The following is a 14,202-nucleotide window of genomic DNA, read 5'->3' on the forward strand; positions in this document are numbered from 1 at the left end:
TTGGATTGAATCTATTCAGGCTTTGGAAAGTATGGATATTTTAACAATATTAATACTTCTGATCCATGAACACAGGGGTATCTTTCCATTTATCTGTGTTGTCTTCAATCTTTCACCAATGAGTCATAGTTTTCAGCATAGAGATCTTTCACCTCCTTGGTTAAATTTACTCTGAAATAGTTTACTGTTTTTGATGCTACTGTGAATGGGATTGTTTTATTTCTTTTTTCAAACATTTATAAGGGCTAAGGTAATCTTTTGTCACTTGAATTCCAGTGACATCTAGTGGTTAAACTGCTTTAAGAGTAATTACTGCACGTCAAAAAGACACAGGACTGACTTAAACAGGCTCACACTAGCCAAAGAATACAACAGCAATGAACCAGAATTCCTGAAATCTCTTTGAGAAACTCCCCTTTGATAAGTAAGGGTTCCTGGACCAATGAGCTAGCAATTAATAAAACGAAGAGCACTCTGTCACAAATTCCTCTAAGTATTAAAGTGGAAGTTATACTTATGGCAACTAAAATGAGTAAGCACGTATTTGAAATTTTTTCTCCAATTATTTAGAGTGGGTAGTTGCTCTTGACCTCCTGACTATAGAATTTTTTTTTTTTTTTAAAAGTATTTATTGATTTTTTAGAGAGAGAGGAAGGGAGAGGGATAGAGAGTTAGAAACATCAATGAGAAAGAAACATCATCGGTTGGCTGCCTCCTGCACCGCCCCCCCCCCCAGGGGATGGAGCCCACAACCCAGCCACATGCCCTGACTGGGAACTGAACCGTGATCCCCTGGTTCCTCAGCTGATGCTCAACCACTGAGCCACACTGGCCGGGCCTGACTATACAATTTTTAACGTATATTCAATGCATGTGGCTATGCATCTTTTCTTGGTCTCCTATAGTGAGACCAGAGAAAATGGACCTTCTATACTGTCCCATATAATTTAAAAAAGAAACCAATGGAGTAGAAAGAGAAGGTAAACACATGTCACTGAAATAAAATTCCTAATTTTCATCATAAGAAAAAAATGTAGTTGTTTGGGGGGAAAATTTTTTTTTAATTAAAAAAAAAATACAATAGCAGCTTTAGCCAATAAGGTCAATTTAATTTTCAACGCTTTGGCAAAGCACCTCCTAATAATTAACACACAAAGTTAAGATACTTACTGATATAGTAAGGGTTTCGTTCTTATGGTCAAAATTCATTTTTCCGCAATAGGCCCGCTGGGATAGTAAGTTGTCAAAGTACAATTTGCATCGTAAAGTCAAACACCTTGAAATAAAAAATTGGGCACATTAAGAAAAATATAAAGATACAGAAGTGTCTATTCAGCATGATCTTTAAACCAGCATGTAAGACCAGACAGAAACATGCCAAAACGTTAACACTGCTTGGCAATTTTGTAGGTGGAATTTTAGGTGATTTCCCCCCAACCCCACCTTTATATTTCATCTATCTCTACGTTTTTACCACAAACATCTATAAAATGAAAAGATGGCATCTCACATTTAATATATCCCATGGCATTAGCCAGTCCACACGGATTTATGAATCCATCACCCTAATACATACATCGGGTACTTGAGAGGACTGGCTCTGGCAGTGTTGATAATGGATAGAAGACCTAGTCGTCTGCCTGTCTCCTCTCAACTGTCTAGCAGCAGAAAGAAAGGGGAAGGGCAACCTCCTCCTCGCTGCGCATCTGCAGCGCCTTACCCACCGCCTGGCACAACGCAAACTCCCCACCCCACCGCTATTTGTAGGGCGGCGTTCTACTGTCAGGAGACTTTCCCCTCTTCTTCACTTCTTCACTACCCACCTTTCTATTTATCAGGCTGGAATCACAGACTCTTATTTCAGTCACTGGGTTACCAACTATTACTGTCCTTATTTAGTTTGATCTCCAAATTGTCCCAGATTTCACCAATAGGAGCCCCTCAATTTGCCCTCTATGTTCTTTTATCAAGGCTCCACATTTTCTGAGCACTTCCTTACTTTCTAGCATAGCCAGAGGCCCATCTGTACTTTCCCTGCCCAGCCTGGAATCAGCCTTTTCTCCAAGGAGCCTTGATTCCTCCTGGGTGGGGAATGGTATTTACCAAGGAAGATCTAGGTGATAGGTGACTGGCTATTTTTCTTAATATTTTTGCTCCTTAATGAGTCTAAGGTTCATTTCTTCAGAGTATCTATCATTTATGGTTTTCTTCCCTAATTTCCTCCCTAAATGGCATTAAATCTCCACACTGGAAAATACTGACAGCCTGAGCTGTTTTTTTCTTGTGCCACAGCAACCACTATTGGTTGGTTTTCAGAATTTTCTGTTAATTTTTTTCTTTCAATACTGATATATATGTTTCAATGGCTTCCACTCATGGGATGTCTAAAAGAGACTTTCCTCATAAAATGGCAAGGTTCTCCAGTGTAAAGAGATAAATAATTTTTAAAACCTGATCATTCTTATTCTACTCCTAACATTGGGCAAACAATATAAAACATATCAAAGTAATCAACTACAAGACCAATACTTTCATAGAAAATACTTTAAATACATATTTTCTGGAAAATGATAAAAAACAAACCCTACTGCTTCTGGAAAAGATGTAGTACTATGCATGGGATTTTCCCTTCTGCCTGAAACAAATAAAAAACTAGACAAAATGAGTAAAACAGGAGTTTCCAGACTCTGGGCCTCAGACAGCATTGGCAGTTCCAGCGAAAATGATCTCCCAAAGATGGGAAACAAACTAGCCCTAGGGATGCCCCAAATTGCTACTTATGGAACAACAAAGGCGAGGTGGAACCTAAGTGGAGCCCGGGGTTTCCCTCTCTGAGGATGCAGAGCTAGAAGTCTGGGGAGGCCAAGGAGCCTGTAGTTCACAAGGCGGAGTCTGCCGAAGAAAGTGCAGCACAGGGAGAACTCTAGAGGACCCAGGGAGGTGCCTCAGGTCTCACCGAGTACTCCACTCACGTGAGGATACCACCCAGGGCGGGGAGAGAAGCACCCAGAATAAGCAGAAGTAATTCCAGGTCGCCCAGAGCCAGGAACTGTCCACATTCCCACTGGCCAGGGCGGAAAACCTTTTAACTCACAAGATATCAGTGTTCTAAGAAGAACACTGCTTCACAGGTAGGAAAAAATTAGTACTCGACTAAAGGCTGCTCTGGTCCCACCTAACAAAATTTAAAAGCAGCCTCAAAAGGATAAAAGTAAATCCTATTTAACCTAATAACATGTTCATGAAACTGAAACTCAGTTAAGTAATATGGTCAAACATGTAAAGCCTATTTCTCCTGATGGCTTTATCTGAATTTCCATGCATATACTAGAACTGGATACATTTTTTTAATTTCTATAGTTTTAAGATTATAGAGTTTAGGGTATAAAGACAGGTAGAAAGTGTGTGACTGAGGGAATGCCTCTGGGGAAAATAGAGGGTAAGTGTAAAGACTAGGGCTGCCTTGGATCCAAGCACATCAGGGTCATCCCTACCTTTAAATGGTCTTCTGGTTTATTTCTGTTGCTTGTGATTTTCGCTGGGGTCATTTATCCCTGAGAGTCTGTACATTTCTGTGTAAGTTAATAATATTCATTCACACAACCAATATATACCAAGTTCCTACTATATTTCAGGTACTGTAGTAGGTACTGGAGATACAGCAGTAAACAGATATTCTGCATCCATTAAACGACAAGCTACACCATTCTTACTGATCGTGGTAACTCAACTGAGATACTGCCCCAACAGGTCCCGTCAAAAACGTGTATCCCTTAAGAAAGTGCAATGTCAGAGGGTGAAAGAGGCTGTTTCAGAACCAATGAGCTCCCATTCGAAGGACCTTTCAGGCAGTCAGTGACCAGGCACCTATGAAGGATCTAGTAAAGGATACATACTGGAGTGGAAGAGCTGGAAGATCACTATAAAGGGCATTTCAAATGCAGAATTCCCTGATTAAGTTAGACGGTCCTGAGCACCAGCTGACAAGGGAAGCACAGGAGGCTCTTCACTAATTGAATCATGCCAAGCTCTTTTAATTTCAATATTTATAAGGGATAAATAAAAACAAAGAAAATCTAAAAATGTATATGTGGTAATATTTTTTTAATGCACTTACCTTCTAAATTGTTGGTATGTTTTGTATCTATAGGTCATTATTTCTTCCAGTAATTTAATAAACCTTTTTAAAGTCTTTACTTTAGTATCCAGATCAAGGTAGGTTTCTCTTGCTTCTTGGTACTGCCTATTTTATGAACGAAATATTAAGTAAATAAATGCTATTCAAAGAAACATGAAAAAGTAAAATCTTAAATATATTTAGTGGAAAAGAACAGGGAGCACAAGGAGTGCTGAGGGCCCAGCACCAGCAGATTTCCACAATCCACTACCAGCACGAGCGTGTCTGCCCTGACGGGAAGAGTGGGTAGCCGGGCTGGGCAGGAATGAAGTCCAGCCCCAGAATGGGCAGAGAAAGCAAGAAGGAAAGTGTGCAGGTGGGGGGCAGAGGTGGCAGACCTTAGAGAATGCCAACAAATATACACCAGCAATCCCTTCTAAACGTGAAGGGATCACACTGGGAGGCAAGGGATGTTTCCCTTAGTGACAGACACCAAGGTGGGAACAGAGAAACAGAGACATTAGGATTCCTCTAGCCCCCGATCCCTGCAGAACAAGACAAAGTCAAAACGGCAGAGAAGGCACGGCTGCTCAGAAGCGCTGTTACTGACAACAGCTGTTGCTATAGAAAGGGAGAGAGAGCTCCTGACAAAGTATGAAAGGCAACCGGAGCCAAGGCTTCCACAGCTTCCCACCCACCCTCCTTCAAATGCCCAGTCCAGGACAGTCCAACTAATTCAAAAATGAGCAACAAAACAGGCACAAGCATAGCATCCATACAAAGATGGGGAGGCATGGGAGGGAGCTGGCAAAGGAAGAGCAGCAGAACTCCCCCTACAGAAAAAGAAAACTTATTAGAACAATGATGCCACAAAACAGATTGAAAACTGTGACCAAATACCATGAATTAAAACAAAACAAATGCTACCAGGAAGGAAGAGCTGACAGCAGAAACGAAAGGGCAGAAAGACAGACAGGTAACCGACAGACGGTGGTAACATGATAGGTGGTGAAGTGAGAACTTGCAGCTCTCAAGGCAGGAGGCAGGTTAGACCAAAAAAAAAAAAAGAAGAACAAAGATAAGACAAAATAAGTTAGAGGGTGACGCAAAGGCGCAAACACAAAACAGAAAACACACTGAGGAGCACAGAACAGAAATGAGCAAAGCAAACAAATCGGGAAAACAGATAAAACAGTCAGACAAAATACAGAGAGAAGACAAAAGATAATATCCAACACGTGCCTAAATAAAGGCCTCAGAAAGAAAACTGAACAACAGAAGGGAAAATATTTAAAAGTAAAATACAAGAAAACTAAGAAATAAGAGTTAAATCTCCAGACTAAAAAATTACACGGTACCAAGGGAAAGGACCACAGAATCTGACATGCTAGACAAGCTACAGGATAGGACTTGGTAGACAAGTGCTATCACAAACAAATACTCAAGAGACAAGGCGCTTTACATTAGGCTAAACTACTCTTCAATTCAAAGTTAAGACAAATAGTTCTGAAAATGCAAAAACACAAAAAATATTATTCATGTAGCCATTCTTAAGGAAACAACTAGCGGACAAACAACTTTTCAATGGCTGCAGAGCCATTTGGAAAAAGATAAAATACATTCCTCACACCCAAAATATTCACAGGATGATGAAAAAGAATATTAAAAGTTCACAGAAAAAGAAATAAATGGTCCTTCAGACAAAAAAAAATGTTCAACCACACTTAATATTTAAGCAAAATACAAAATGGCATTACACCAAGGTTTGTTTTCTGGAGGGGAAAATCTATCCATCAGCAAAAAGCATATTAGGATGAACACACACAGTTTATGCTCTAGGGAAACAAGCCCTCTAATACACTGCCGATGGGGGTACAAATTAAATACAATCCCTAGAAATAAATAAATAAATACATACATACAGACATACATACATATATACATACATACATACATAAATAACCTGAATACATATAAAATGACACAAGTACACAATTATTTATTATGTACCACCATATATAATAGCAAAAGATTCAACTGAAACTCAACTACCCATCAATAGGGGATGGTTAAACACTCTGGAACAATGAAGAAATGTCCAAAATACTGTATCCCATTAAGTCAAAGCAAGCAACCTGTAGAAGAGTTTATATAGTATCTCTGCAGGGATAAAACCCAGTCACCTGACTTTACACTTGCATACAGAAACACTGAAGGCATATATAATCATAGGAAAAAAGGGAATGAAGATGGGAAGAGGAAAGACATTTTTTATTGTATTTTACATTGTATTTTTTAAACAGAGGTATTAGCTACTTTAAAGAAAAACTTATCTTATTATTTTTGTTTTCCAATGTTTTTGAAAACAGAATTGAGATCACTGCTGTTCCCACCTTTTTTTTTTAAATAAGAAAAGTTCTTCATAAAGGCCACAGCTGCAATTTTCTATTACAATCATTATCCTACAGTTGTACACGGTTCTAATTTTTCACTGTTATAAACAATGCCGCAATAAACACGTCCAAGTAATTATTTTTCTATTTTTGGATTATAAGAACAAAATTACTTGGCCAAACTAAAATTGTTGAAGGCATCTGGCATAACCTGCCTTCATGTTTTTTAGAAACACTAATATCTAACATACTACGAATCCTATGTGTTCTGTCTATTATGGATTATCTCATTTAATATTAACAACAACCCCATAAGGGAAATACTATAATTATACCCATTTTATAGATGAAAAAATTAAGATTCAGAGAGATGGGATAATAAGGAGATAACACAATTGCAATTCAAACTGAGGTGCTCTTGCTTCAGAACCTGCGCTCTAACTATATCAGAGCTTCCATTTTTATGTAGTATAAAAATATCCATTTCACTGAGATCTAACTGACATGAAGTGCTTTTTTCTCTCGATATATATGAAAATGGCCTTAATTGTTTTGACTTGCATTTCTCTGACTACTTGTGAAGCTGAACAATTTCATGTCTATATGAATAGTATAGGTATAAAGATGACATTTATGTTAAAATATTCTGTAATAAATTTTGCAATAATTTAAAAGGAAAAAAGTTAGTCTAATATTAACAATACACATATGAAAAACCAGTTTAGCTATAAACTATATGCCACAGCAACATTTGGTCCAAATTTAAGATTTACATGTAAACATAATATCGTAGAAAAGCTACCAACCACTTACCTCATTATTTCCTCTCGATCTCCATGACTAGCATGTTCGGCCTGGATCTTTTGTCTTAATCTATTAATTTCTTTGTCTAGAATTGATGCAGACTTTTTTACTTCTATCCGTTCTGGGCAGATTTGTCTTGCTTGTGACATTTTCTCCTAAGATAACAGATGTTTAATATCTTTAAAACTCTTCTTTGAGATAACAATTCATTGTACTACTAGTGCTAAAATAGGCAAAGTAAAATTCTAAACTTACCTTTACAAAATATATTTTAATTACACTTGGTATCAATGTTAATTCTCTAAGCTTTATATTGAGAATATAGTAGTCATTATAAATCTTTGAGAGAAAATTACACTACTGTGCACATCTTTAATAATTTGTAAGACCTCCATAGCTTCTAAAGAAACAAGTTTCAAGTGGTACTTATGAAAAGTTTGCCCCCCAGGGCACCGAGGTCAAATGTAGATTTCTGTGCACTTTAGGATAGACCCTGAAAACCAAATAGTACCGAAAACTCAAACAAAAAGACCCTCATGTTTGTAAAATATTAAAAAACTCAAAGCACTTTTACACATAGTACTTATTTTACGCTTACTACATTCCGTGTAAGTATTAAATAAGGCAATGGATTACAGAGTTTCAATCATCTCCTAAGATCTATAAAGGCAAAGTTGGGATACATCTCTTCTAGTCAGACCAAGGTTGCTTTCAACTAATCTCCAAAACCAGGGCTGCTGCTTACAGCTGTCAGCAGGGATGCCCAGGAAGCAGGAGCAGAACTGCAGCGCAGCCCAGTCCCAGGTACTCAGAGGCAGGGATGACTTTCCTGACACAGAGCTGCTGTCTACCTGCCACACTAGGCACCCAAGGAGCTATATGAGCTGAGAGGGAGTGCCCTTCTCCAGATGGCTCAGGGCACGATGCCGGCCTGCAGCAGTCCTGCCGAAAGTCCTCTTTGTGTTGGTCTATTTAAGTCCCCACACACCGAGGGTCCCCAAGCCTCTTTCTCCCGATTCACCAAAACAGCTGTTACTTTATACGAAACAGATATTCATCAGAGAACTTGTCTATGTTTGGAAACATGACATCAAGGAAAATGTACTTTAAAAATCAGGACTAAGGTTGTAAACAAAAATGTAAAACAAAATATGATGGATAACCTCTAGCTCTTTTTCTTTCATATCCAGCTCTCTCTTCTTTTTATTTAAAGTATTCAAGTGTTCTCTTTGTTTTTCTTCATAATGCCGCTTCCCTCGTTTTTGGTTATCCACTTCAGAATCAGCAAGGTTTAATTCATCCTGTGTGAAGAAAGCCAAAATAATCTCTAACGGAAACATTGTTTTAAAGAAAACTACCAGCACAGCTATAAAACTGTCAACTCCATAAAGCAGACAGGACTATGCTGCTTCAAGACACAAGTGTGAGAGTTCATATCCAGATGTGTCTGAACAGAAGTGAGGAGTCACATTCAAACTCTTACATGAAGTCTCCAGATATTATGGTGCTTTCAACTTTACTTTGGCAAACAAGGTAGTTTGTGGGAAGCCACATTAGCCCGGTGAAAGGTTTAGATGATATATGCATTCAGACATTAATTATGGCAGCTTTCTCACTGATCTACAAAGCAATTACATTATCATCGATTTGGACATTTTTACAAAATACACAGATTTCTAGACTCCACCTTTGGAGATTTTATTTTAGGTCTAGAATCCCCAAATCTCAATGTTTTAAATGGCTCTTGATTTAAGAAGCACCAAAGTAAGTTTAGATTCTCAGAGGGCTTGTTCTTTTGTTCTTTTGGTTTGATCCACAAACAAATGTTTAGAGCAGCTTTATTGGTAATAGCCCCAAACTGGAAACCCATGTCCATCAATAGGTAAATGAAAAACAAATTATGGTATGTCAAACACAACGGAATGCTACTTGGTAATACAAAGGAATGAATTATTGATTCAGGTAAAAATATGGATGACTACCATAATAAAAAAGAGTAACTTACATCCCACTCACTCTTTCTTTCAAACTATAAACAGTGTATACATTACGTGCTAGACTGTGTGTGTTAGGTTCTAAAAAATATCAAACTGCAAAAAAGAAACAGTACATAATGTGTGATTCCATAATTCTAGAAAATGTGCAGACTATAGGAACAGAAAGCAGATTGACAGCTGCCTGGGGACAAGGGGCAGGGAGTAGGGAGGGAGAGATGACAAAGGGGCATGAGGAAACTTTGAGCATGGAGGACATGTTCTTTTTCTAACTGTGAGGTTTTACAGGTATACACACGTAAAAATTTATGAAATCATACATTTTATATGTGTATTTATTGTACATCAGTTATATCTCAATAAAACTGTTTTTAAAAGGCTCCTGATTTAAGAGCCACCAAATTAAATTTTAGTTTGCTTATCTGTTTTTTGAGCCTAGCACTGCTCATTTACACTCTGATTATAATGTTCAGCCTTAAGAGTCAGTTATAAACAGAGAAAGGAACAAATACAAACCAAAAGAGCAACTACAGCATCACACAGGACAATATATGGAGATATCCCCCAAAGGAAAACAGGTATCTAAATACTGAAAATATTTACCTCACATAATGGAGGATTTTTTAGGCTATTCCCTAACCTAAGAATACAATTTCCTGCATCTTGTTCCTAGTGATAAAAGTATCACCCATGGTAGACATCTGATAACATATAGCTTTTATAAAAGAGTTCTATTAAAAATAAAAACACTGTTACATGAAGGACGGAGATAAGCTGTTCCTTTACATCAAACAGAGTAAAAGAAAATGGGTGCAATTTGTGTAGCAGGAGAGATAACAATTAGAAATTAGAACAGCTTATGAAAGAGAATGGCTGTTTTCTAAAAACAGAACTACGTTTTCTAATCATTTTTGGTAGAAGCTGTCAAAACAAATAGGCCGACATTTGCTTTAGGGAGAAATTCAGCTTTAGGGAGCGGGAGGGGTTCAGGACACATCTGTGCTGGTTAATCTTCCCTCCTGGCAACTTGGGACAGGGAAAGCCTAACTTACAAAATAACAGGACAGGAGCTACAAAGGTTAATATCCCTTTCTCCAAGTTCACCGTGCTATTTGACTTGTCCTTGTATATTTAATAAATCTGTCCTGGGTACCATCCAATTTAGAATGAAAAGGAAAGCAAGAGAGTGTTTCATTTAACTTCATCTTCCTCATGGTGAGAGGAAGAGCTAGAGATAATAAAAGCAAGTTAATGACATCTGTCCTGGTTCGGGGTGAGGCCCAGGATGGGACAGGTCTAAATTGAAACTCTGATGCAGCCCTAAACCTGTAGAGTTTCTACCTGCAAGAAGTTATGCCCTTTAGAAAACAGACAGAGCTGCTAGAAAGGACAGAATCACTGAAAAACTTGATTCTCTTAGACGTCTAAACAATGAATTCTACTCAGTGCCATTGGATAAACTGCTACTTGTTTCATATAAACCTACGTTAATTATGAGGTTTGAAAAAACTATAAAACATGAAACCTTATTCAAAGTGAGAAAAATGCCCCTATACTAAGATCTCAATGCTGCATATTTAAACAGAATACTCGCCTCCTCTGAATACACCCCTCACAAAATGAACAGACGTCCTAACAGCAAGCAAATTATGTCTAGAAGCTCCTGATGTAAAGCCAAGGAGTGCAGTTTCTCAGGAATTACTTTGTTAGCCAAGTCCCCTTGTCCTACTGTTACTGATGGCCAGTGGGATGTGACATTGAGATGGAAAACCTCTTGGCTACTAGCTGATGGCATGCAGGTTAACTGAAGGACTCACCTCCTAGCTTTCAGTTATTGGGAGCCAAGGCAAAGAGCTAAGATCAAGAATTCTTACTGCCTTCTGCCCCTATTTTTCTGCTCTTGAACTTATTTATGGACTCCCAATTCCAGGAGTTGTTTTAGCTTAGAGGTCCCTAAAAAAACAGAACATAGCTTACTCTTCATCATTTCTTGTTTCTTAATTTTAAGTCTGGGATAAATAATTTAGGTGCTAAGCTTTCTTTTTCTGTATCGTTTTAGCATATTTCCTCATTTTGATTTTGTGACCTTGCTCAAGCTTTCACCCATGGGGAAAAAAAAAGTTTTAATCTTACCTTTGTTGTAACTTTACTGCTCTAATTCTTGAGTTCTGAATTCTATGTTGTCTATTCTTGATAATTTTCATATTTATTTTATTCTTTTTCTTCTTTTAAAAATAAATTTTGTTTTCTTTTTTTATCTTAGGCTTTGTCTTTTTATTTCCTGTAGCAGCTACTCTATTTGTCATTCTCAGTATTATCTTTAATACATTTTCCTTCCTCACAACTTTAACATTTAAACTATATATTCTTCTTAACCAGTTAGTCTATTTTCCTATTTTATATATTTTTTCAGTTTCTCAGTCATAACTTTATTTATTTTATTGAATTTATTGGGGTGACACTGACTCACAAAACCATTCAGGCTTCAAGTGTACAACCCAATAAAATATCATCTGCACACTGCATCGTGCACCACTGCCCCAGGCAAAGTTTCTTTCCATCCCCAACCCCCCATCCCCCTCTCCCCACCTCAATTAATCCATCTTAGGTTATAACGGCACGCAGAAATCCCAGCTCCATGAACAGTAACTACAGAGAAATCTACCACAAATAGGGGAAAGCTATTTCTATGCAGCAAAACTTCTAACTTACGCTAATGTTCTCTCAACTCTATTACGTCTATTAAAATTTTCAATAAACATAATTACAGTAAAATTTTTTATGCATGCAAATTCTTTTAAACTCTAAAAATATCTAAACACATTTTGATACACAGGGGGTAATAATTTTCCCGCAAAAAAAAAAAGGGGGGATATGTTAGAGTGATATCATCAAATACCCCGCTCCTCTTAAAATATACTATTCATTCTTCTCACTGTCTTATAAAGTTTGAAATTCTGAAAATAATTAAGCTATCCATAAAAATGATAATGACAAGGGAATATTGGTAAGTAAGCTAATAAACAACTCAGGGAAATTTACACAATTTAACTTCTGAATAATTTTATTTCCCGAAATTTGGTTTTAAAAAGTGTCAACTGAATTCAAGCTGGAACATACATAACTGGGACATGCCAATCAACAGGAACTGAGCAGCACTTTATTTCAAGTTGGCTTGAGTTACTGAAGGAAAGTGGGACAACAGAACAGGCAAGCACAGAAACAATGCAGACAGACAAGATGTCCCTGGCTCTGGCTCTAAAAAAATCAAAATAAAGAAGGGGAAAATTCTGTAATCTTCTGGGACAAACAGAAACTTGGCAATTTATTCTCATAAAGGCATGAGCAGAAGCATTTCATTCTAATTGATCTAACGATGAAAATTTGGTTTACATTCTATTTTTATGTGGTTATATTAACATTTAAACATAAATTCTGTTAGGGTAATATCTAATGAGTACACTGTAGATATAAAATTAAAACCTAAGATACATATATCATAGAATAACAATAATACATACCTTCAATGGATCTGCTAGCTCTGACAGCTGATTAACTTTCAGTTTAATCGCATCATACTTATTTTCTGCTTCTATTTTCACACTTTTAAGATATTCCATATTTTCTTTTTGCTGTTCCATACTTTTCTCCACCATTTTCATTTTGATTTTATTTTCTTGAGCTTCATCTTCCTGGTTACATTTACAGAGCATATAGAGTTAACTAAAATATTTTTGTCATCAGATAGAAAAATAGAACAAACAATTCTAAGAGAGGAGAAACTACAGGCACATCAGATAAAAGAAATTCAAAGACTGCTAGGATATTTTCATACTCTCGATGGTAAATTAGGAAGCAGAAGAAAACAGGTTCAAAAATAAGAGATATCACTAGGACACACGTTAAAACTACATTGTGCATAATGAAAAGAAGTAACTTTTATTCTATCTACTCACTTTTCTTTCAAAATACAGTGCATCTAAATATCTACCTTGTGTAAGACCATGTGCTAGATGCTGAGTAAACAAAAATAAGTCGTAGTCCATAACTTTTAGAAACTTAGTCTATCAGTAAAATGAATTAAAGCAGAAAAATAACAAGTGGACAACAAGGTTACTAATAAAAAGTGAAGACAAATTTCCATGAGCTCAGTGTAAAGCTCCGCCGCTGCGGGGACTTAACCTGTCTCGTTCATGCCTGTGTCCGCCAGCAGCTGACAGGGCGGGCAGCACGGGCTAAATAGCGCCTAGTCACCTTAACGAGGCTCTGCGATCTATCTACTTCGTTTATTACAGCTCAGGGAAGCTAAGCTGAGTATCAAACCCGCTGCCTGAAAAAAATAAAAATAGAGTAATCAATATGGGGTCAATTAAAATGAAAACTATTAACTTGGGGAAAAGAAACCGTGCAAAGAGACCAAACATAACTGACTAAAGGATGTACATTAATACTGAGACCAATTAACTCTGAAAACACTATGTGAGGCAACATGGTTTAAAATGTCACTGTTTAATTTTAAGAGCACAATTAAGCTTTGGTAAAGTTTCATTTCATGTAGATGACAAAATTATTATATATGCAAGTAATATAGACAAAACAATAAGGAACCTGAGGCCATGCACAAGGTAGTTCCTACCTTATCTCTAAGTGGAGACTGCAATCGTAAAAAGCAGCCTCAAGGAAATGGGTAAAAAAAAAGCTGAGAGCAGATGCTGTTAAACTAAATCACCATCTTGTCTTTTATAACATTAAACTGAGGGAAAAATCTTACCAAGGTTGCAATATCTACAGACTGGTGTTCTTCTATATTCTCAAGTTCCTGAATTTCAGAAATATTTTTTCTTATTTTCATCTGAAAGAAAGAATTTAAATTTTAGTAACATAAAAATAAATT

At 37.0% G+C, this 14,202-nt stretch overlaps 1 protein-coding gene across 5 annotated transcripts in view; it reads right to left on the reverse strand.

Moving 5' to 3' along the window:
• The window catches only part of SMC6 (structural maintenance of chromosomes 6), a 54,780-nt gene that overhangs the window by 6,197 nt on the left and 34,381 nt on the right, over positions 1-14,202 (reverse strand). For 4 of the 5 annotated variants that reach the window (XM_081156660.1, XM_081156658.1, XM_081156659.1 and 1 more), the window contains exons 19-24: positions 14,080-14,160; positions 12,830-13,000; positions 8,478-8,615; positions 7,324-7,469; positions 4,118-4,243; positions 1,171-1,276 (exon numbers count right to left, since the gene is read on the reverse strand). In XM_081156660.1, coding sequence (XP_081012786.1) covers positions 1,171-1,276; positions 4,118-4,243; positions 7,324-7,469; positions 8,478-8,615; positions 12,830-13,000; positions 14,080-14,160 — 768 coding nt within the window. Of the gene's footprint in view, positions 1-1,170; positions 1,277-3,494; positions 3,573-4,117; positions 4,244-7,323; positions 7,470-8,477; positions 8,616-12,829; positions 13,001-14,079; positions 14,161-14,202 lie in introns of all 5 variants that reach the window. The other variant, XR_014000153.1, reaches the window with a different exon arrangement.

The sequence above is a fragment of the Miniopterus schreibersii genome (assembly GCF_964146895.1).
Source record: "Miniopterus schreibersii genome assembly, chromosome: 13".
In the NCBI taxonomy this organism is placed as follows: domain Eukaryota; kingdom Metazoa; phylum Chordata; class Mammalia; order Chiroptera; family Miniopteridae; genus Miniopterus; species Miniopterus schreibersii.